This window comes from Elgaria multicarinata, chromosome 1 (genome assembly GCF_023053635.1).
Source record: "Elgaria multicarinata webbii isolate HBS135686 ecotype San Diego chromosome 1, rElgMul1.1.pri, whole genome shotgun sequence".
NCBI lineage: Eukaryota > Metazoa > Chordata > Lepidosauria > Squamata > Anguidae > Elgaria > Elgaria multicarinata.
Genome location: NC_086171.1, coordinates 9,390,703 through 9,411,404, shown reverse-complemented (window position 1 = coordinate 9,411,404; position 20,702 = coordinate 9,390,703). Strand labels below are relative to the sequence as shown.

Below are 20,702 nucleotides of genomic sequence, written 5' to 3'. Positions count from 1 at the left end.
GTTCGGTGCAGTTCTGCGGCCTGTCCAACTTGGCTTGCATGTGCAAGCTGAGCCACTGGTTTTCCCCTGAACTCCAGGGACTTCCAGCATATATTTGTTGTTGTTACGGCCACGATGTGTGTAAATAGGTATTTGTGCCAATTGTGGCCAAAATGTGCATCATTTGAAAAATACAAAAGATCCACTCAATCGCTGCAGCAGGCCAGTTAGCAGAAAACAGACCTTCACCCACAGGGGGCAAACCACAGGAAGCTCATCAGGAAACAACCCTGAATTATTTGGGAGGGGGGAAGTGGGTCTGAATATTAAGGAAGGCTACAAAGTGTCTTGCTGGATTGAGACACGGTTCACCTAAGGCAGAATTCCCAGGAACCAGCAGGCACTCGATGAGAAAAAGGGTTAGTAGGTGATACTGTTCCATCATCCTGATTTGGAGATTAAGTTTTATAGAATCTATCTATTCAAGACCCTGTGGGACAGGCCTACCCACGCCCCCCAAACCCAAGAGTCTAACAGATTATTTACAGCTTGGGAAATTCAGAGGCCATGACAAAAATGGGACACCGTCCCAGGTCAACCCAAAACTAGTCCAAAAACCAAGGCTCAGAATTTTAATAGAAAACAAATCATAGATGACAAAACAAAACAAGAAGAAATAATAAAACTGTATTTTGGAACCAAGGAGCAGGGGAGAAACTCAAACCTAGTTAACAAAACTTATTTCTGTGTAAAATATGCTTGACTAACAGGTTTCACCCTCCCAAGCAGAGATGCTGTCAAACTTGATAGATTGCTGCGTAAGGTAACAATTGTATTATAAAACAAGCTGGTAAACATTGACTCCCCCCCCTCAAAAAAAATATAGCATCAACTAATACGTTTTTCTTTTATAACGATGAACGTGACGAAGTTATAGGTCTCTTAACAACTGGATGTAAGCGCGTTTTCATCTGCAGCTGCTTAGCAAGCCTTGACTGCTGATACGGGCAAACAGTGGAAATATTAATTCTAGAGATTTTCTTGTTTTAGATGCCACTGAACCGTATTGAAAAAAAGCAGCTGCGTTTAAACCTTGCTACTTCTTTCTAGGGGGGATTCTCGAGTTCACCAAAATTTTCCTGACTTCCCTTCAAAGTTCGGTTTGGCTGACTCCCATTCTCTTTTGCAATCTTTTTTTTTTGGGGGGGGGGTGTCCCTTCAAGTGAAAGAAGTGTACATTTTGAAAGGGAAAATGCAATTTTTTTCAACAATGCATGCTTTCCCCCTCCTTGAATAAAGTGTGAAAATGCACTTTTAAAAAATGCACACTTTAATGTGTGAAATCTTTTTTTTAAAAAAATATTAATCGCATTTTTGAAGAGCACATTTTTCAAACGCAAACACCACTTGGGGAACTTGCAAACTTTTTTTGGAGAACGTGCACTCCCAAGTTCACATTTGGAGGGCTGTGTACAGGGCATTTTTGAGAGATTTGTGAAATGAAACTAAGTTTGAGAAACATAAAAAGCTTGGGAAAAGAACAGTAGTCACTGCCTCACTCTATTCTAGAGGGGAGGGGAGATACTTGTAGACACTTAGATTCTACAAAGTAGATCGGGTAAGCTAAGAATGGCTTCCCAACCCTAGGGATGGCTGTCACGGAGAAATACAGCCCTCGCATCTGTGAACCAAACCGAAATCTGGGAACTTAATGTTTTCTTCTTTTTCTAAAAGCAGCCTCCCCCTCAGAATCCCAAATTATGCAGATTTGCTGGCCCAACTTGTTGGAAACCAGCTCTGGGCTCACTGGTCCTTCCATTCAAGATCTTGCATGTGCTACGTTCTGATTTTGCCCCAATGGGCGAGGGAGTGTAACCAGAGCTGACTTTAGTGTATTTAAAAGTTCAGTAAGTTTGCAACTATATTTCAAAACTTAAGCAGGAAAGCAGAGAATGCCCTTTCAACTCGTTAAACAAATGAAAACATGCCACACAGGAAGTCTTAAGGTATGAATGGTTTATAGAGGCAAACGCAAAGGAACAACAGCAGTGCCTAACTTCCGAAACACAGGCTTTGTTGACTAAGCAGGAAAAACTTCTGATTGCATTTATTAATCTCTGAACTATCATTTATACTTGTTAATGAACTTGCTTTATCTACCAAAACTGATTTAGCTGCTGATCCTATTACACTAATTAACGGCCTTAGGAAAATACTTTGCCGCCCTTTGCATTTAAGAACCTGCATGCTCCTATATAGTTCATGCTTGATCTAGTTTAAAAGCGGTTCAATATGCTGCATCAGGCTGGAGGATCTGTGGCTCACCTATTGGATCACAACTCCCATCATCCCTGTCTATTGACCATACTAGCTGAGCTTGATGGGAGATCAGGTCCAACAACATCTGGACAACTCACCCCCTTTTTTATATAGTTTAAGCCCTGAATGATTTGAAAACAGGTTATTTGGAGAACTTAACATAGGATCAAGTTGGCCAGTTCCAAGGTAGGGCTTTTCTTGGAGGTGGCCCCGTTTATGGAATTCCCTCCCCTGAGAACTCAACTTGGTCCTCTCTCTTGTGGCTTTTAAATAAGTTCGATTATTTGGTTTTGACATTTCGATTGTAAGTTGCCTTATAAAGGCTTGCCCTAAAAACACGGCAAGAATATAATCCCCAACGGATGGCATTCCAACGCAAATAATAAACTTCACGCTGAAAAAATAAAGATCCACAAAGATTGAAATCACCCACGTCTGCCTTATTGGATGCTTGCTCTGCCTACCACCACGTGCTGGGCCGTGCAAGTTCGTTCTGAGTCTTAGCTCCACCTGACAAGCACTTGCCAGCCATCCGCCCTCGCTTCCAAAATTGCACCCCCCACACACACACACACTGTGTCAGCGAGGCCTTCACATCTGCCATTAATGCAGAGTGGGAGAGTGCATTTTCCCGAGCCACTAGTGTGCACACAGAAATTGTGCACTTTTCCCCGCTGTGTTGAGGCAGGTTGGGGGCAAGTGTGCAATTTTGGAAGCGGGGCAGATGACTGCAGAGAACTCACCAGGGCTCCCGCTGGGGACTGGGTCAGGGGGTATGGGGGAGGCCATCAGATTCCTGGACACTCGAGACATCCCTGTTGATAACGCAGTACTAAAGCCCAAATTCCCCTTGTCCAGGAAGGCTGTGCGGCTTCAAACTGAGTCTCCACCAGACTGCTAACTTGGCTGTTTGCCAGGCCCACAAATCCCAATCAACACGTGATGTGAGAATAACACAATGTTACTGAGCTGTGCCCTAAACAACTTGAGACTAGGATACCTAGCGGTCTCCCTTCCCTTATACATACCGAGGCGTCCTTTAGAATTGCCGGAGCAGGTCTTGTTGGTCATTCTGAAGTTAACGGAATGTTGCCAGGTAATATCTCAATGGCAGACCGTCTCGGTAGTGGCCCCCACCCCCTTTGGAAAACTCTCCCTCGTGCAGTTCGGATGGCAGAAAATGGGGCATTTTTCTAGGGTTGCCATACATCCCGGTTTTCCGTGAAAGTCCCGATTTTCAAGGGGATCTTGAAACATCCTGACCAGCTAAGCAAGATTCCCAGCCTGGCTGGTTGTAATAGGGGTCCCCATCCCTAATGTGCCCATGCACAATGTGGAGGCCATTCATAGAATCATAGAATAGCAGAGTTGGAAATCCACCCTAAAGCATCCCTGACAGGTGGCTGTCCAGCTGCCTCTTGAAGGCCTCTAGTGTGGGAGAGCCCACAACCTCCCTAGGTAACTGATTCCATTGTCGTACTGCTCTAACAGTCAGGAAGTTTTTCCTGATGTCCAGCTGGAATCGGGCTTCCTGTCATTTGAGCCCATTATTCCGTGTCCTGCACTCTGGGAGGATCGAGAAGAGCTCCTGGCCCTCCTCTGTGAGACAACCTTTTAAGTCTTTGAGGAGTGCTCTCATGTCTCCCCTCCATCTTCTCTTCTCCAGGCTAAACATGCCCAGTTCTTTCAGTCTCTCTTCATAGGGCTTTGTTTCCAGACCCCTGATCATCCTGGTTGCCCTCCTCCATATATATTCCAATGGAGTATGCCTCCAGGAGGGACTCTTAGAATGCTAACTGTCTTATTACAAACCTCCCTGAACATTTTGGGGGCTCCCCCTTTTTGTGGGGCTGCTTGACAGCCCAATGCTTTCCTATGGCCATTTGGAAATACAGGCCTGTTGTAAGGTGTGGGTGCTGTAGGGGGACATGTATATACACATTTAAATAATATTTGGCATTTGGGGACAAAATTCGTTCCATCCACCAAAACTACGAAGTAACTTGGCATTTGCCCAACTGTTGAGATTTAAAAGGAACTCGACGCAGGCATCTGATTCACAGTGGCAGCTTCGCGAGTCTTTAATTCAGAGTGGATATTCAATGTCAATAATTAAGCAAGCAGAGCGACGAGCAGATGCAACCCCAAGAAGCACTTATTATCTGCGAAGCAAAAGCCGACACAGGACAACATCACCTGTGCTTTTGAATATACACCAGCCGCACGAGCCATCAGTCACTCAATTCGGAGAAACTGACACATCATTAGTCATATACCAGGCTGTGCCACACTGCCATACATTGGATGGATTAGGACCAATATTGATCCACCCCAGATCAGGGATTAATATTTCAGGGCACTATAAGTGCAGTGGATGCTCTGTGGGTCAACAGGCACTACAGACCAAGCGTTTTTATCATCCTACCACGGGATCTGTTTTCCAACTATGACATAAGTGATTTATATTATCATTTGCCCATGCCAATTATTATATGTGAGAAAAACCACAGGCAATATTCGCACCAGAATTATAGAACGGTCAAAAATGAAAAATAGGATTGAGGAAGCACCTCTAGTTTCACATTTTCTTCAATTTAATCATCGCTATAATGATTTTCGATTTTTGGTGATTGACTGGGTCTATGCAGTCCACCATGAGTGTCAGGACGTTAATAGGTTACTTCTATGCAAGGAAGCTGAGTGGATCTATCGCCTACAAACAATACATCCATCAGGACCTTAATAGTCAATTAGAGCTGTCAGCATTCCTTACCTAGAGAAATTAACTAGCTCTACTAACAGCAGCATATAAAAACTGATGTTGCCAGTCAGCCCCCAGCTGTATCCAGTAGCCTTGAGTTTTCAGCCAGAAAGATATCAGGTATGTTCAGAATGGAGCCAAGATTATGTACTAGAGACAGTGGGTTGTTGTTACTTAGGGTGACCATATGAAAAGGAAGACAGGGCTCCTGTATCTTTAACAATTGCACAGAAAAGGGAATTTCAGCAGGTGTCATTTGTATGCATGTCACACCTGGTAAAATTTCCTCTTCATCACAACAGTTCAAGCTGCAGGAGCTATACTGCAGCTATACTGTGACCGGATTTAAAAGAGGGCAGGGCACCTGCAGCTTTGACTGTTGTGATGAAGAGGGAATTTCACCAAGTTCTCCATATATACAAATGACACCTGCTGAAATTCTCTTTTCAATACAACTATTACAGGAGCCCTGTCCTCCTTTTCATATGGTCACCCTATGTTACTTAACAACAATAATAACTGTAATAATAACTGTATAACGTATTTTTCAGAGATTGTATATATAGTGGGAGACTGTATGAAAGGCTTTGGCTAACTGTTCCAAATAAGGTAAGTAACAACGTTAGATACTTCTGTTAGTTCATCTGTCTTCAATAACAATGTCAAGGAGAATTGCTGGTCTTAAATACTATATAAGTAATGGTTATTCCATATGTTTTATGTTCTATATAGCGTGGTCCTGAGGAAGCAGTCCCTGGAGCGAAACAGGTTGAATGTACCGGACTCCTGTTGTTGAATTATTTCACGCTGCAATATTGTTTCCGTTATTGAATTATTACACACTGTAAAATTGTTTTTCTTATACGAATATCGCTATCATATGTTGCATAATTGTCTCCAATGTACTTTTTTGTGAGCACTGTTGATGTTACACGCTACTAATATGCATATATATACTTAGAACAAGAGATATACGTACATTTATTTAAACAATTTTTGTGAATTTGGTTTTATTTTTTGTGGTTGGAGGGTGTTCACCCTAGCTTTTGTCGTAGTTTCCCCAACCACCACCTCCTTTTATTTGGGGGGCATATATATATAAACATTTAAATAATATTTCGCATATTGCGACAAAATTCCTTTTTCATATCTGGGTGTTTTATAACTGGTGCTTATAAAGCAGTGTATAAAACTGTCATTACCCTGTTTTTATTGCATTCTGATTTCTTCTTGAATTTGGGGATGATCCCATGAACCACAGTGTTGGGGTGTCATAGTAGTTGTTACCTAAAACCACTGTTAGTTTGTATTTTGATTCTGTGTGGTTTTCTATGAAAACTAAATGTTTAACTCCTTTGGTATTTTGATTTGTAGATGATGCCGAAACTCCTCCAATGATTTTCCATGGCCATTCGGTGTCCTTCGGTTTAGTACGTCCTAGTTTACCTACAACCGTGTGAGCCCGTAATATTCTTTACCACTGCAGGGATAAGTCCTCCATATTTTAGCCAACCTCTTAGGTTTTGCCAAAGAGATCTCTGCTCAAAGCAAATCTACCACCATGCATCAACATCTGGTGGGAATCACAGAATTATAGAATAGCAGAGTTGGAAGGGGCCTAACAAGGCCATCGAGTCCAACCCCCTGCTCAATGCAGGAATCCACCCTAAAGCATCCCTGACAGATGGTTGTCCAGCTGCCTCTTGAAGGCCTCTAGGGTGGGAGAGCCCAGAGGAAGACAACGGAGAAAAAAAATATGCCACTGTGAACTAGAACAATGGAAAAATGAGACATATAATTGCTTTTCAGAGTTCCGTTGTTTAAAGGGAGAGGCACAAAACACTCCAGATAGAGACAAACACTTAAAAAGAGAGCACAAAGGAGACCGCATAAAACCGTGTAGCCTCAGGGCCTCAACCCCACTCACGGATCAAGTCCCCAATTAATTACAAACTACCAGCTGGGCAAAAAAAAAAAAAAAAAGATGAAAGAATATTTACAACGACGCTATATCAGATGTGGATCGCTACAACCAAAAGGTATCTGTCAAAAGGTTGCCGGTTGTTTACAATGCTTTGTAGAATTTTGGAGCAGAGAATTCCAAATGGCTTGTTTTAGCATTTGGAAGTTGTACTGCAGGAAAAACACCAGGCCTTGATTGCCAATTCATCCTGGACTCATACTTGTCAGTATTAAAACTAGTCTCTTCTGGCATACCTACCTGGATGAATGTTAAACGAAGAATTTTAAAGTTTTTTAAAGATGTCTTGATTGTTATTTTGATGTTGTATTGGTTTTATATGCTATTTTAATTAATTTTATGTATCTGATTTATACTGTATTGTTGTACTAATATTGCTCCCTGCCTCGATCCAAAGAGACCCTTATGTCATATATAAACATTTGTTGTCTTTTAAAATATTTCATCATATTCATCCTGTTTGAAGTTTTGTAAAAATCATTTGAACATGTTCAACTGTAAAAATCACATGTTCAAAATGAACTGTGCCTAGGCGGTTTGAAAAGGCTGTAAAGTAAACTTTTTGATGTACTTCTCTTATTAGTTCTAGAGAGTGAGACCTACAATGGATTTTCCATTAACAGCACAGGACTACCATATAGATTATTGTGTAAATATTTTATTATTTTCCTTAGGAGGCCCTGCATTATTTTCAAATGGGTGTGGGAATTGTAAAGTCAGCCCAATTAAATCTCCAGGGAGCATACAGCAGCCCGGTATGTTAACTGCTCTGTCCGATACACACACCTTTTTGTTTAAATTCAAAACAATTATATGTTGGATCCTGGATTGGATCCTGGTTTTTATTTTCCCCGTTTTTACAATTACCTGAGGACCTGGAAGAAGTGAGGAGTCAGCAGAACATAATCACTTAAAGGTCAACATTTCAGCTGGACACTTATTGAATTATTGTGGGGAATGTATTTTCAGTAATTAATCAATATTGCATCAGTGTACAGGTCTGCCTATATAAGTAGCTGTGTTTTGCATGTTTCTGTCTTCCCCCATCTTACCCCAACTTGATGTATGCTGTATTGATTGATCGCCTTTGAGTATTTGTATATGTGCTGCCATAACTAAATTATTACAACTGACAGTAAAGGATTTGCTTTTAACTTACAGGGAATCCTTTGCCTCGTTGGTCTTTGCTGCGTCCTAAGCTGAGAGCCGCTGCGATTGCTGCTAGTCACTGGTTCAGCTTGTGATTTTCCAACATTACCACCAATTTGTGTTTAGTCCTTTTGACCCTACATGTGTGTTGTGTAACATGTCCTGTTTGTATATTGTATTTTAGCATTGGCCACTGACGAAGACATCTTGTTGAAACGCATTTGGCCTTTTTATTCTACGTTGTTTCTGTTAGACATTTGTTTTTGTGCAATAAGCTATTGCACTTCTAACGCAACACTATTGTTAATTTTAACTTTATTCTTGTACATAAAATAGGCTGAGGGAGAGTGATTGGCTCAGAGGTAATTTTGGTTAGCAAGTTCATTACCAGTTCGGAGTGGGTTACATCAATTCTAACTGGATTTTCTCTGCCTTGCTCTGGGTTATAATGTGATACACTTCTCTCTTGCATTGTTAGTCTTTTTGAACTTGTCTGTAATAAAAGTACAGCTCATCTTTATTGATATGTATAGCTAATGAAATCTGGAGCCACAATAAATGCATTAGTGTTCAAGATGCCAAAAAATTATTGTCTTTTTGCTGTAACAGGTAAACACTGCTATTCCTCAGGAACCTCAATCACTGGCCGTCTCCAGCTAAAGGAGGTGATAGACTCCCCACCAACTAACATACTGGAGGCTATCATAGACCAATGTCTTTTGGTGGTGGCCCCCAAAATCGTTGTAATTTTATCTGTGTTGCATTTTTCTTTTAACTGTAACCTGCTTGGAGAACAATGGTTGAAAAGCAGGCCGTACACTTGTGAAATGAATAAAACCGCAATTAACTATGGGCTTTGCTAGACCTGCCGGCTTACAGACGGCGGAACCGCAGGGAGGACGCAAGCCCTGCGGTGTCCGCCATTTTTTTGTTTTGTTTAAAGGGGCCGCGGGTGGCCCGAAGACACCGGGAAGGTAAGGGTTTTTTAAAAAAAAAACCAGGGGGGAGGGAAGGATGGCAGGGTGGGTGGCAAGGGGGGCGGGCGACAGAGAGAGCGCCGCGCACCGCCGCTCGCAAGCAGCTCCAAGTTGCAAGATGGTGGGCCTTGAATAGCCTTCACCAGGCATGTCACAAAGTCTCCCTTTCCTTCCTCACCAGTTACATGGATGGGGATGGCATGGGGGTGGGGAGTTTTGCAAGGATTTAATGTTCCCCCCCCCAATACACCTTTTCCCCCAAGGAATAGCCCATGCCAGCACATACACACGTAAAACCAATTTACAGTATAACCCAACCCAGGAGTTTTTTTTCCCTTTTTTTTCTCATCAAGGAGAAGTTGCAGTCAAAAATAACGCTCTATGCCCTTCTAGCATGTTAAGTGGTCTTGTGATGTCTGGGAGATGCTGGGGTGTGCTCATACTGCCACCTACTGGATTACTCATCATATTACATTTTTAGTAGGGATTGGGGATGGAGGAAGGGAGAGAGACAACAGGGCTTAACTTTTTTAGACAAAGGTCAAAAATTGGATATAAAGAGCAACACCACTAAAACAAATGGATAATCATTTCAAACTACCTAGGACATACTGTTGCAGACCTCAGAGCTACTATACTTAAGGCCAAAGCAGTCATGCCATTAACAGTGTGAGTACTTTCCTACTAGGTTAAATCACCATCCAGTTCCATCTTTAATTTTTTTTTCGCTATTTGATTTGGGAAACAGCATATTTCTTGTATGTACTTTGCCAGTACCATCGAGATGGGAAAACCGAATGTTGCGCTTTGTTTCCTCATTCACCGTTTCATCAATAGAACATGATATAGGGGGCTGCATAGAAGGTGTATCCCACTATGGCTGAGTGTGCATTTGAATCTTGGGGCTATGGGCCTTTGGGAAGTGGGGAGGGACAATCGCGGAGTTTTCAGCATCAGTGATCGTCCCTCAGGGGCCACACGTCCAGCGAGTTATCCCGGTATTAGAGGAGGGCTGTTGCAGGAGCCCTTACTGTTTAGGAACTGTCTCGGTATGAGTGCTGTGCTCCCAAAATGACAGTGGGACGTGGGGCCAGACTGGGGGTGTTTTCCTTGTTTTTGATTTAGTAACTTGCTTTGCGCATGTGCGAAAGAGCGCAAGATACCATGTCAGCTGTCGCTGCCATCCACTTTCATCCTGCCATCTTCCCACGAGCCCGTCCCACATCTGGGCGCGTGTGCCCCAAACAGCATCCAAGGACGCTGCCTATGCGGTATTGAGGGGAAAGGAAGAAGAGGCGGCCGTGTGTATGGTGAGATTGCAAAGGACAAGCAAGCTATGGATGTCATCCAGACAGCCTTAGTTGCCATCCCTTTGGCTGCGGCTTTGTACGTAGCTGAGTATCGGGAGTTTCGGGCCATGGTCGCTGCACCATGACGGCGACTACAGGTAATACATTGGTTCCGCCGCCGCCACCACCTTCTAACCAACGTCGTGGACTCTGGGAGAGCCAAGGTTGTCCAACTACACTGAGTAACTGCATCACAGATGTCGCTTCTGCCACTACCGGGTTCGATCCACAAGCAAGGACTGGTGGGAGAACTTTGTGCTGAAAGAGTGGGACGATGAGCAATGGATTGAGAACTTCCGCATGGGCATGTGCTGTCTCTTCTGCAGATCATGGACACATTTGGGGCCCTAGGGTTTCCTCACTGTGTGGGTGCAGTTGACGGCACACATATTTGTACAATTTGTCTGATCCGTCAAGACCCGGACATCATCAACAGGAAGTCTTTATACTCCATGGTCCTGCAGGGAACCGCCAACCATAGAGGCAGGTTCATCAATGTGGAAATAGGATGGAGTGGGAAGAACCAAGATGCCTACATTTGTGCTAACTAAGTCCTCTATGAGGAAATGGATACAGCTGCCTTCGTCCCTGCCAATCCCACCATCAGGTTGTGGAGGAGCAGCAAGTCCCAGCCCTCATTGCGGCTGATGTGGCGTATCCTCTGCATGCATGGCTCATGAAGCCCTACAGCAAGCCCACTTCAATAAGTGTCTCAACAGAGCCCACAATGCTGTGGAGAAGGCATTCGGGCGACTCAAGGGGAGGTGGCGGTTCATAGCACGATGGCTGGGAGTTATGGGAAACCAAGGGGCATGCACTGACCGACAACCTCCAAGATGCCTACTATGGGGTGTTGCTGCAGCAGAAATGACAAATACCATTTCTACCATTACAGTGCGCTCCTTGGAACGGAGGGTCAACTGGTTGGAGTGGGACTTTAGGGGCCCCACGAGAGATCCCGACAACAGGAGCAGCGCCAGCCCCGTGACCCCTAAAAGTTTTGTTGTTTGAAAAGTTTTGTTTGACAAGTAAAATTTTTATGTTTTAAAATACAAAAATTTGTTCACACATTTCACAGTAGTTTATAGTAATTTCTACATTACTTAAGCGTGGGCCCTGGTGGGGGAATCAAGTATGCGCCTCGGAGGAGACCCCAGCCCCCTCCCTGTTCTCTAAATGGAGTAGGGGGTAGATTTGGCCCCTCTATATTATGAGGAATACGGTTGAGGCTTTGTTCTCCCACTTTGGCATCTCCTGGCGTGCCTGCTGGCAGGGGGGCTTGCATGGTTCCCCATATCCTGTTGTCATAGATTGCTGAGGGTCCAGCCCCCTGCCCATTCCGCCCCGCTCCTTCTCCCCCAGCAGGAGGAAGTGCCCTCAAACCCAAATCTCCCGCAGCGGGAGACCCAGGCCTCTGAGGAGTGAAGACCACGATTATTGCTACCAGCAGCCCCTGCAGTGAGGTGGCCATGGTATCAACAGAGCAGACCATTGCAACCAAACTTCAACAGCAATCGAGAATACTTCAGTGCCATTGTCTAACTAACACACAAAGAGATCTGTTCGCAACAGCACCTAAAAAGTCATCAGAAGATTCCACTTGCATCAAGGAACTCAACAAGAACATGCACATGTCTCACGCATAGGGATGCTGCGGGCACTTGACTGCAATTCTGGGGGTATTGAAACATTGCCTGTACCCATGTTTTACTGTGCCTTATCAGCGGGGGTCAGAACATGATCGATTCAGCCAATTTTGGCATTCAGTCCTGGTCATTCACATGTGGTGCTATTTCCATTATGTCTGGAAGAGTGAAATGACATTACCCAGAAGGCTGAAGGTTTTAAATTGTTTTAAAAGTAGACTTAAGATGCTTGCGAATGCAGATTTTGCTAATTTTATATCAATTAGTGACGTGCCTAAATTTTCTTTCCCCTTTTTCTTTTCATCGTTCCGATTCAAATTGATAGAAATTTCAAAAAGAAATTTCAGAGAAATTGTCATGGGTCAAGTCCAGAGTTCTTGTGCTTACTTTTTACGTAAGAAGTGGCCGAAAATTGTGCATGAGTAGCCTGTCTGCATTTACAGTCATCCATCTGTATTGTACCTATCATCATGTATCCACAACTTGCACCATCGTCACAGATCCAGCCCAATTCAAAGTGCTGGTACCAACGTTCAAAGCCCTGAACGGCTTTGGGCCAGGGCTTTCTGAAGGACTGTCTCCTCCCATTTACACCTGCCCAGACCCAAAGATCAGCTTCAGTGGTCCTTCTCTGGTAGCCCCTGCCGAAGGAAGTGTGGTGGTGGGTGTCTACGAAGAAGCTGTGGCACCCAGCTGTGGAACGAGTTTCCCTGAAAAGTTTGTCTGGCACCTGTATTGTGAAAACTTTTTTATTGTCCCAAGCATTTTACTTTTGCAGTTTGTGTTTTATCTGGTATTGTGTTTTAAATTTTTGCACTGCCACTAGCTCTTGGTTGGTTCTTTTTAATGTCATGTCGCAGTTTTGAACTTATATTGCAGTTTATCTGTACGTTACTGTTTGGTATTTTATGGTTGTTAATAGTTGAATGTCGTAATCTTACAGTCAATACACAGAATCATAGAATAGCAGAGTTGGAAGGGGCCTAAAAGGCCATCGAGTCCAACCCCCTGCTCAATGCAGGAATCCACCCTAAAGCATTGAGCAGGGGGTTGTTGCCAAGATGAGGTGTCCTTGGCCTTTGCTTCGTCTTGTTCTTGCCGAACCCTGCCAGCGGGGTGGTGGTGAGAGAGAGGATTCCAATGATGCTGTATCCACGGCAACACAGCAACGTCATAAACTGACAACAGCAAAGGCGGGCTGCAACCTGAGCCAAAGACTGGGAAGGTAGCAGTTAACAAGCAAAAGGGAGGAACATCAGCTAGCCAAACAGAAAAGTGCTGCTCCCCCCTCACCCCACCGGCACACTCTGGGCAGTGAGTAATGGAAGCCTCTTTTGTAGAAGCGGTGGCCGCATCTTTGGTGAGGGAGTTTCTCAGCAAGAAGGTAAGGGGCTCCTGTTTGTTTCCATCACCCCATGCTTGTCTGCCAGGCCTTAAATACTGCACTTTGCTTATCCGGTAGCCTGTAAAAATCATTCCCCTCCTGTTTTCCGTCATAGCTATAAGCAGAGGATTAATGCTTCTCCGCCTTCCCTTGCTTTGAGCCAGGCTGCAAGGAACGACAGGACTACGATTCCCATGGTGCATTTCCCCCCCACGTTGAAAACGGAAGCAGATTCCCATTCACACTCCCAAGCATCCTGCCTACGGGTCACCACAAAGCTTTTGCTGTGATTTTAAGATGCCCCGTGCACATGCGACTATTCTAAATATCAGACTATATTGCAGGGTGTTAGGGTTGAGTTCAATACTGTGTTTCTTCAGTGGTCTCTCACTTAAACAGTAGGAATGTTAATATCAAGAAGTCGTTTTAGGTTACACACAGAAGTACTGGGGGAAGATGGGAGGGGATGGCCCTCGATTTTCCCTTGGAGAGCTATCAATACTCCCAAATAACTGCAACTTCATAGACCACGTTTTAAGATGGAAAAAAGTTTTAGCAGCAGCTTTGGGAAACAGTCTCACCTGATCAATGCTACCAAGGCCACTAAATGGCCACCATTCCGGTGAGAAAGCTGACAAGACTACAAAATAGTTCAAATACGAAATCGTTTAATAATAATAATAATTTATTTCTTACCCGCCTCTCCGATTGGATCAAGGCGGGGAACAACAGCAATCATAAAATACTGATTAAAAAACATAGCATACTACTGTTAAAAACTTCCAAAAAAGTATCTTAACTAACAAGTATCCTACTAACAAATCAAGCAGAAATAGAACCATCTGAACGTTATCAACCAATGGTTGTAACAGAAATACAACCATCCAAATATTCCTGCACTGAAGAACAGCTCAAGCACAATGGGTTGTGTCGATTTGGGGGGTAGGGGCACAAATGAACAGAAAAGTCCAGCTGCCAGAAAAGAAAAGAAAGGAAGTCCGGCTGTCTTGGTCTAGTTGTATTATCTGTGTGGTTTGTATTAGGTTAATGCTAAATTTGGTTTGTTCATTTTGTGGTTTTGCAGTACTGGGTCATGATTCCAAACCAGCAGAATATGGCAGCTGGATGCGGAGTTAAAGCAGGAGGGAACTTTATTTAATTTTATTTGTATGTTCAATTCCAAACATCTACAGTTAAAAGATAGCAGGGTAATGGGGAGGGGGGGAATCATCCCCTCTGCTGCCATGGAGTCTGGAGAATTGGAGCATGCCTAGATAGACCAAGGCGGGCACAGAGGAGAGGCAGCAGGCAGCTATGCCCCTGAAGCACTGCGAGCAAGCATGCCATAGGCTTGTAGGGTTGACCCACCTAGCCAGCCCCTCTTCATCTTCTTAGCACCAGAAGGGGAGAGAGGCAGGCAGTAAGGGGCTGGTACGTTGCACGAGTAAGCCATAGATCTCTGGGAATCTCCCAGAAGATTGCACTACACCACAATGGCGGCACCCAGGCAGAGAGGTGGAGGAGGCAGGCAGGCGCTACACAATGCACAAGCGGCTAACCCACAACGCGGGAACCCAGGGAGGCGGGTAGGCAGCTCTGCGGGCACAAATAAGCGACCCAAGGATTGTTTTCAGGCCATTCAAACCCAGAAACACAAAACGGCCCTGTGAGCGGGAACAGCACAGAGAGATGCCTTTTGCATCCCATAAAATAACAGGCTAGCAGGACAACAGTAAAGCTTTGTGTTCTTTGCTTTGGAGTTGATTGGCTGCACTATAAACACAGCCATTATTAAATAACCTTAATAGTAATAGTAATAATCACAACAAGAAGAATTAGAACAAAAAGCCTGCCTGACTTCATTTCCAGTATTGGAAAGTGGACATGCCCAGTGCCCACTGTCCTTGAGGACATGTCAGAACCCTCAAAAGAGGAAACAGTGAACGCTGAGGTCTACCTCCTTGTCTTTGGGTGCTCCTGTCTAGGTTCCTGGCTTTGAGATGCATCAACACGTGCAACTTATCGACTGCACTTTTACTGTCGGCCTGTCCTGTTCTCCCACCTCACTGGGAGGTAGACTACAGTGGCACAGTAGGACCTGACTATTGTGCAAACAGAGAACTTATTGTCACCACTAACCGACCGGGACCCCAGACCAGCTGTTTTGCATTGGCTGCAGAAGAAAACATTGGGTACAAGACAGGTCTAAAGCATGAGAACAGGAGTACTTTAAGGGTATTTACAAGGGTGTGACAAAGCATTACCTGCCTAAAGATGGTGAAGAGGGTTCCAGCCAAAAGGAAAGTTGTGTGTTTTTTTTAAATAGATTGGGCATTTGCTTTATGGGAACTGAGCAGATTCCACCCTTATACAATTTGTATTACATGCCATCCCTGACTTTGTCTATTGCTAAGTTCTTAATAAACACATACATGTAACACATAGCATGTCTCTTATTTTTCCACTTTTTCGAACTGCGCATTATCAGATTTCCAACTGCACTCCCCCCCCCCAATTTCGCATTTTATGTCCAATTGCACACTAAAAAAAAACCTGATTGGAGGACCTTAATGGACAGAAAATGTTCAGGACGCATGAGGTTTTTGTATGCTAGTCTGCAGTTAAGAGAATGTGCCATACATTATTTTTTTAAAATACCTAACGAGCAAGTCTTTCGATATGTTTAATGCATGTTCGAACAGAACAAAGGCCAACAACTCCCAGCATGCCCTAGCTAGCCATGTTCGTTTTCTGTCAACGTGCACAGGGTTGCACCCTCAAAGCATAGAAACCATGACATTGGAGACTCGCACACAAGCCTTGAACACTTTTGAAAAATTGCCTACACTGACAATGGATAATCTTGAAAGTATGCTTCCCTCTAGTGAGGACTTTAAAAGGAAATAGATCGCAACTTTGGATTTACGTTCACTGAATAAATTTTGTCTGGTTACACTTGACACAGAAAATAACTGCAAGCTTTAATCGGGACTTTTACTTAACATTATCAGGCTTTCTAGAAAGCTTGGGGTTACACAATTACCTACTAGCTTTTTAGAAATTAATGTCCTATTATCTTCAATCGCTGTGCCTAGCTGCTTAATTATATACAACTTCAGGTTAACATTTTACAGAAAGGGAGCCTTGGTTGTGGGTTATCACTCATGTGGACTTTGACCAAAGGTCTTTGTGGCCTTGCAAATTCTATTGGTAGAATATAGTACATGCCAACAACTTTACTAGAAAAATTTAAGATATTTATAGCTGAGGTGTCTTGAGTTGTTTAGACAATATATTTCTAAACTGCCTTTATGAAACTAACCGAAGGTGTACATTTTTTAAAAAAGACTAGAACAAGAATCAGATGCAAACCTAATAAACACAACATTATGTTACTGGCATCTTCTCCTTCCTGCACAGGGTTTGAAAAAAACAAGCAATGTGATGGACGAAGAGTTCCCACGTACAGCTCTTAGCATCAACAACAGAAATGAGCTTCGTAATATTTTACACCTACAGTCTATGTACAAACAAAACAAGGTAAGCGTGTAGCTCTTGAACAAGACTTCCAAATTGATTTGGAAGCAGAAAGCTTGATAGTATGCATATTTTTCATTACTTCCTATATGCCCTTATTACATATTTAGGAGAACACAAGCATCTATCTGATGAAGTAGAACAGCTACAAGTTTCTTAAAATGCTTGATCAGTAGATGTCATGTAGTGCAGGATGGCAACATACCCACCAACAACAGTGGGTAATTAAAATAAAGTGGCATGGAATACAACTTAGCTTCACCATAGCAGTTTTGGAGTCTTAAGTAGCAGATGTGGAGTTCCCCGCTTACTGGGGAAAAGTGGTTTGTCTGGGCACACAACCTAGCAGCCAAGGGAGAAAAGGCTGGCAAGAAGCAGCTGCTCTATGTCAGCACCTTCCCAAAGCAAGGCCTGCTGAGCCAAGTGGCACTCTAATGGGTGGAGTGATCCTTCTCCTTTGTTCTCAACTCCAGTTCAACCCAAGGTCCCTAAAAGCAGGGCTCTTATATGGCTACAACATATCAGTCATTGACTTCCCCAACCACCCAAGGTAGCAATACATCTTGCAGTGGCATAAGCCATCACCAGTTAATGGTCCTGGGATGGAATTTTAGCTGCACACCGGAACGGGGTTTCTTGCCTTGCCCATTGCAAGATCAATTCCGTTGTAAATAAGTTGATCTGGACTAACATCCACAAAGAATTTACTAACATTTATGTTAAGTGTTAATCCATTGGTGAGGGGGAACAGAACTAGGCTCCCCACTCCTTCACCCATGAGGATTCCCATAAGGGATCCCAGGGATGTGTTACCAAGACCAGATCAGCATGGGGGCTTCATGTTGGCCAAGTCTGGGGTAGTGGAAAAGAGTTCACATTAGCAGTCTGCACCATGATGAGCACATCTACTATCAGTGCTCCAGGAAATGGGGAAATCGGACAGCACACAGGCTGGCTGATGACAGGATCCAGCCCATATGCTGCCACTAAGCCTTCTCAAGTGAAAGTCAATAAACTTGTGGAGAAGTTATTATCATAGCTAAATCTGTGTATGTCATTTGTCCCCTTCTCTTTACCACCCAAACCCAACTAAGCACTGCCTGTTCAACCAGAAATTCAGTTACGCTCCATACCCTGGGTTGGCTCCACAGAGATGCAAGGTCTCACAAGAAGGATCAGACTGATGGGAGGAAAGATATGGGTTTGGTTAGGTACTGAGGAATGTGTGGGTGGGAAGGAGAGCCTGCCCACATCAAAGGGTAGTTCCACCTAAACTGGAACCTAACAGACCCCATTGCCTCTGGTCATTAACATCATAGCGCTGACTTGAACATCTCCAAGGCTTTTGGGGGGAAGAGCGTCTGGATTGGAAGACATTCCCAATAAGCCTTTCCAAACTTTAATGCTAGGCAGAAGCATGCATGGCGTGAAACCTGGCAAGAATATTCATGTTCAGCACGCTTAACAAACAAGTTTTACAGAGGGGGGGGGAACCATGGCATGGCTTTGCAACATCCACTTCAACTCCCTAAATTTAGGCAGAATGTCAACTATCACACACACAAACACACACACACGAGTTTGTGTAACCACATCAGGATAGGAGAAGGTGCTATTTAGGCTATTATTTCTAGCGAATTCACCGCCTATAGTGCACAAAAATATTTCTGGAAGTCAATACAGGTGTTGAACATTAAAGTATTTAAAAACAAACCCAATATGTTCTGAAATTAACATGGATGGATACAATAAAGGGTTGATTTGAATCAAAGAATGGCAAAGGGAATGATAAATGAAGGGAAACCTGGACACACTTATATGGGATTAAGCTCCACTAAACACAATGGGGCTTACTTCTGAGTAAACTTGAATAGGGTTGTACTATTAGCCTGAGAGATGGCCTACATATGCACACTCCAAGATTAGTGTTTCTTTATATATAGGGAAACATATCTGCCCCCCCCCCCCATGAGGCGTATCAGAGAGTTTCAAGCTACTGGACGGTATAGAAATCCAATAAATAAATATGTATTTCCCTGGCAGATTGTAGGTAACTTTTTGCCAATTCCCCACCCCCTTCACAACTGAACTATGGAATTCAACAGGGGCAACATCTTGTCCCCAATGTTGTTCAACATCTATATGTAACCTTTGGGTGCGGGGATTTGGAACACGGCTCTATCGCCACAACTGGATTTGCAGGAAAGGAAACAGAGACTTTGTGGGTAGAAGAGATTGACAGCATCGTTAAGAATCTGAGGAATGGGAAAACTCTAGGACCTTCGGATTGTATGCCCACTAAGCTTTTTTGTCTTAATTGTAAGGCTTTTTAATCGGTGTCTTTGTATGATAATCATGTTGGTTATCGCTAAACTTGACAAAAAAAAAACACACGTAGCACTGTGGAAAGTATAGGGCACACTCCTATGGGAAATAGCCGTAAGTCTCAGAGCTCCACACTCTCTCTGACCGGAACATTGTCTCTAGACTATGAGTACTAGGCATGTGCTCCGCTCCGATGAGAAGCGCAGAAGCAGGAGCGAACTGGCCTGCTCCACCTTGCCAGAGGTGGAGTAGAAGCGGACCGCGGACCCCTAGAAGCAGAGCAAAGAGAAGCGGCCATTTTTCAGAGCTCCTCTTTCAGGCGGACCGCTCCGGTCGCCATCTTGAAATATTACGCCCATAGGATTGCATTGCGGAAAACAATCGGGGATAACTACTGCGTTGTTTTTGAAGCTATCGTTCTGAAAATTCTTGTGCTCAGAGAGTCGTGGATGGGGGTCATTTTGAGACTACTCTCAGCTCTCTGCATGGTGCGGGTCGCGTGCTAGAATTTTTTAAAAATCGGGTAAACAAACGGACAGTGCGGGTCAAACGGCGGTTTTCGCCCATAGGATTGCATTGCGGAAAACAATCGCGGAGAACTACTGGGTTGTTTTTGAAGCTATCGTTCTGAAAATTCTTGTGCTCAGAGGGTCGTGGATGGGGGTCATTTTGAGACTACTCTCACCTCTCTGCGTGGTGCGGGTCGCGTGCTAGAACTCTTTAAAAAATCAGCGGGAAAAATACCTTTTTTCAAAGGGCTGAGGGGCAGAGTCAGCTCCCGGTCATGATCACATGATCCCAAAGTTGGAGGAGGGCATAGGCAAAACGGGTAACTTGGGATTCTGGGAAACTTCTCTTTCTTAATCTGAACGGACTTTTCCCAGAGTTTTTTAAAACAGTAGCCCCAACAAATGCACAAAAACAACCTGAAATCATATACTAAGCCAATAATAAGAGATAGAAAAACAGCACTGCTACCTACTCTAACTTTGGGGAACAACTGAAAAGATGTGGTGCAAAGGGATGAGCTCCCCTAGGGCATCTCATTGTGGAGGTGCCCCCACTCTCTCCTGTACTTGGAAGGCCATCAGAGTCCTCCAAAGAGAGTAACCCGGTGGAGCAATGCCTATCATGAGTCGAAGTGAGCGTTCTACTTCTCTTAGTGGTGGAGCAATGCCTATCATGAGTCGAAGTGAGCGTTCTACTTCTCTTAGTGGTGGAGCAATGCCTACCATGAGTCGAAGTGAGCGTTCTGCTTCTCTTAGTGGTGGAGCAATGCCTATCATGAGTCGAAG

At 43.9% G+C, this 20,702-nt stretch overlaps 1 protein-coding gene across 1 annotated transcript in view; it reads left to right on the top strand.

Moving 5' to 3' along the window:
* Positions 1 to 13,471: 13,471 nt before the first annotated feature.
* Positions 13,472 to 20,702, top strand: part of MINDY4 (MINDY lysine 48 deubiquitinase 4) — a 135,062-nt gene continuing 127,831 nt past the window's right edge. Inside the window, exons 1-2 of the mRNA XM_063123214.1 lie at positions 13,472 to 13,545; positions 16,966 to 17,085. Coding sequence (XP_062979284.1) covers positions 13,483 to 13,545; positions 16,966 to 17,085 — 183 coding nt within the window. The 5' untranslated portion in view covers positions 13,472 to 13,482. The remainder of the gene's footprint in view (positions 13,546 to 16,965; positions 17,086 to 20,702) is intronic.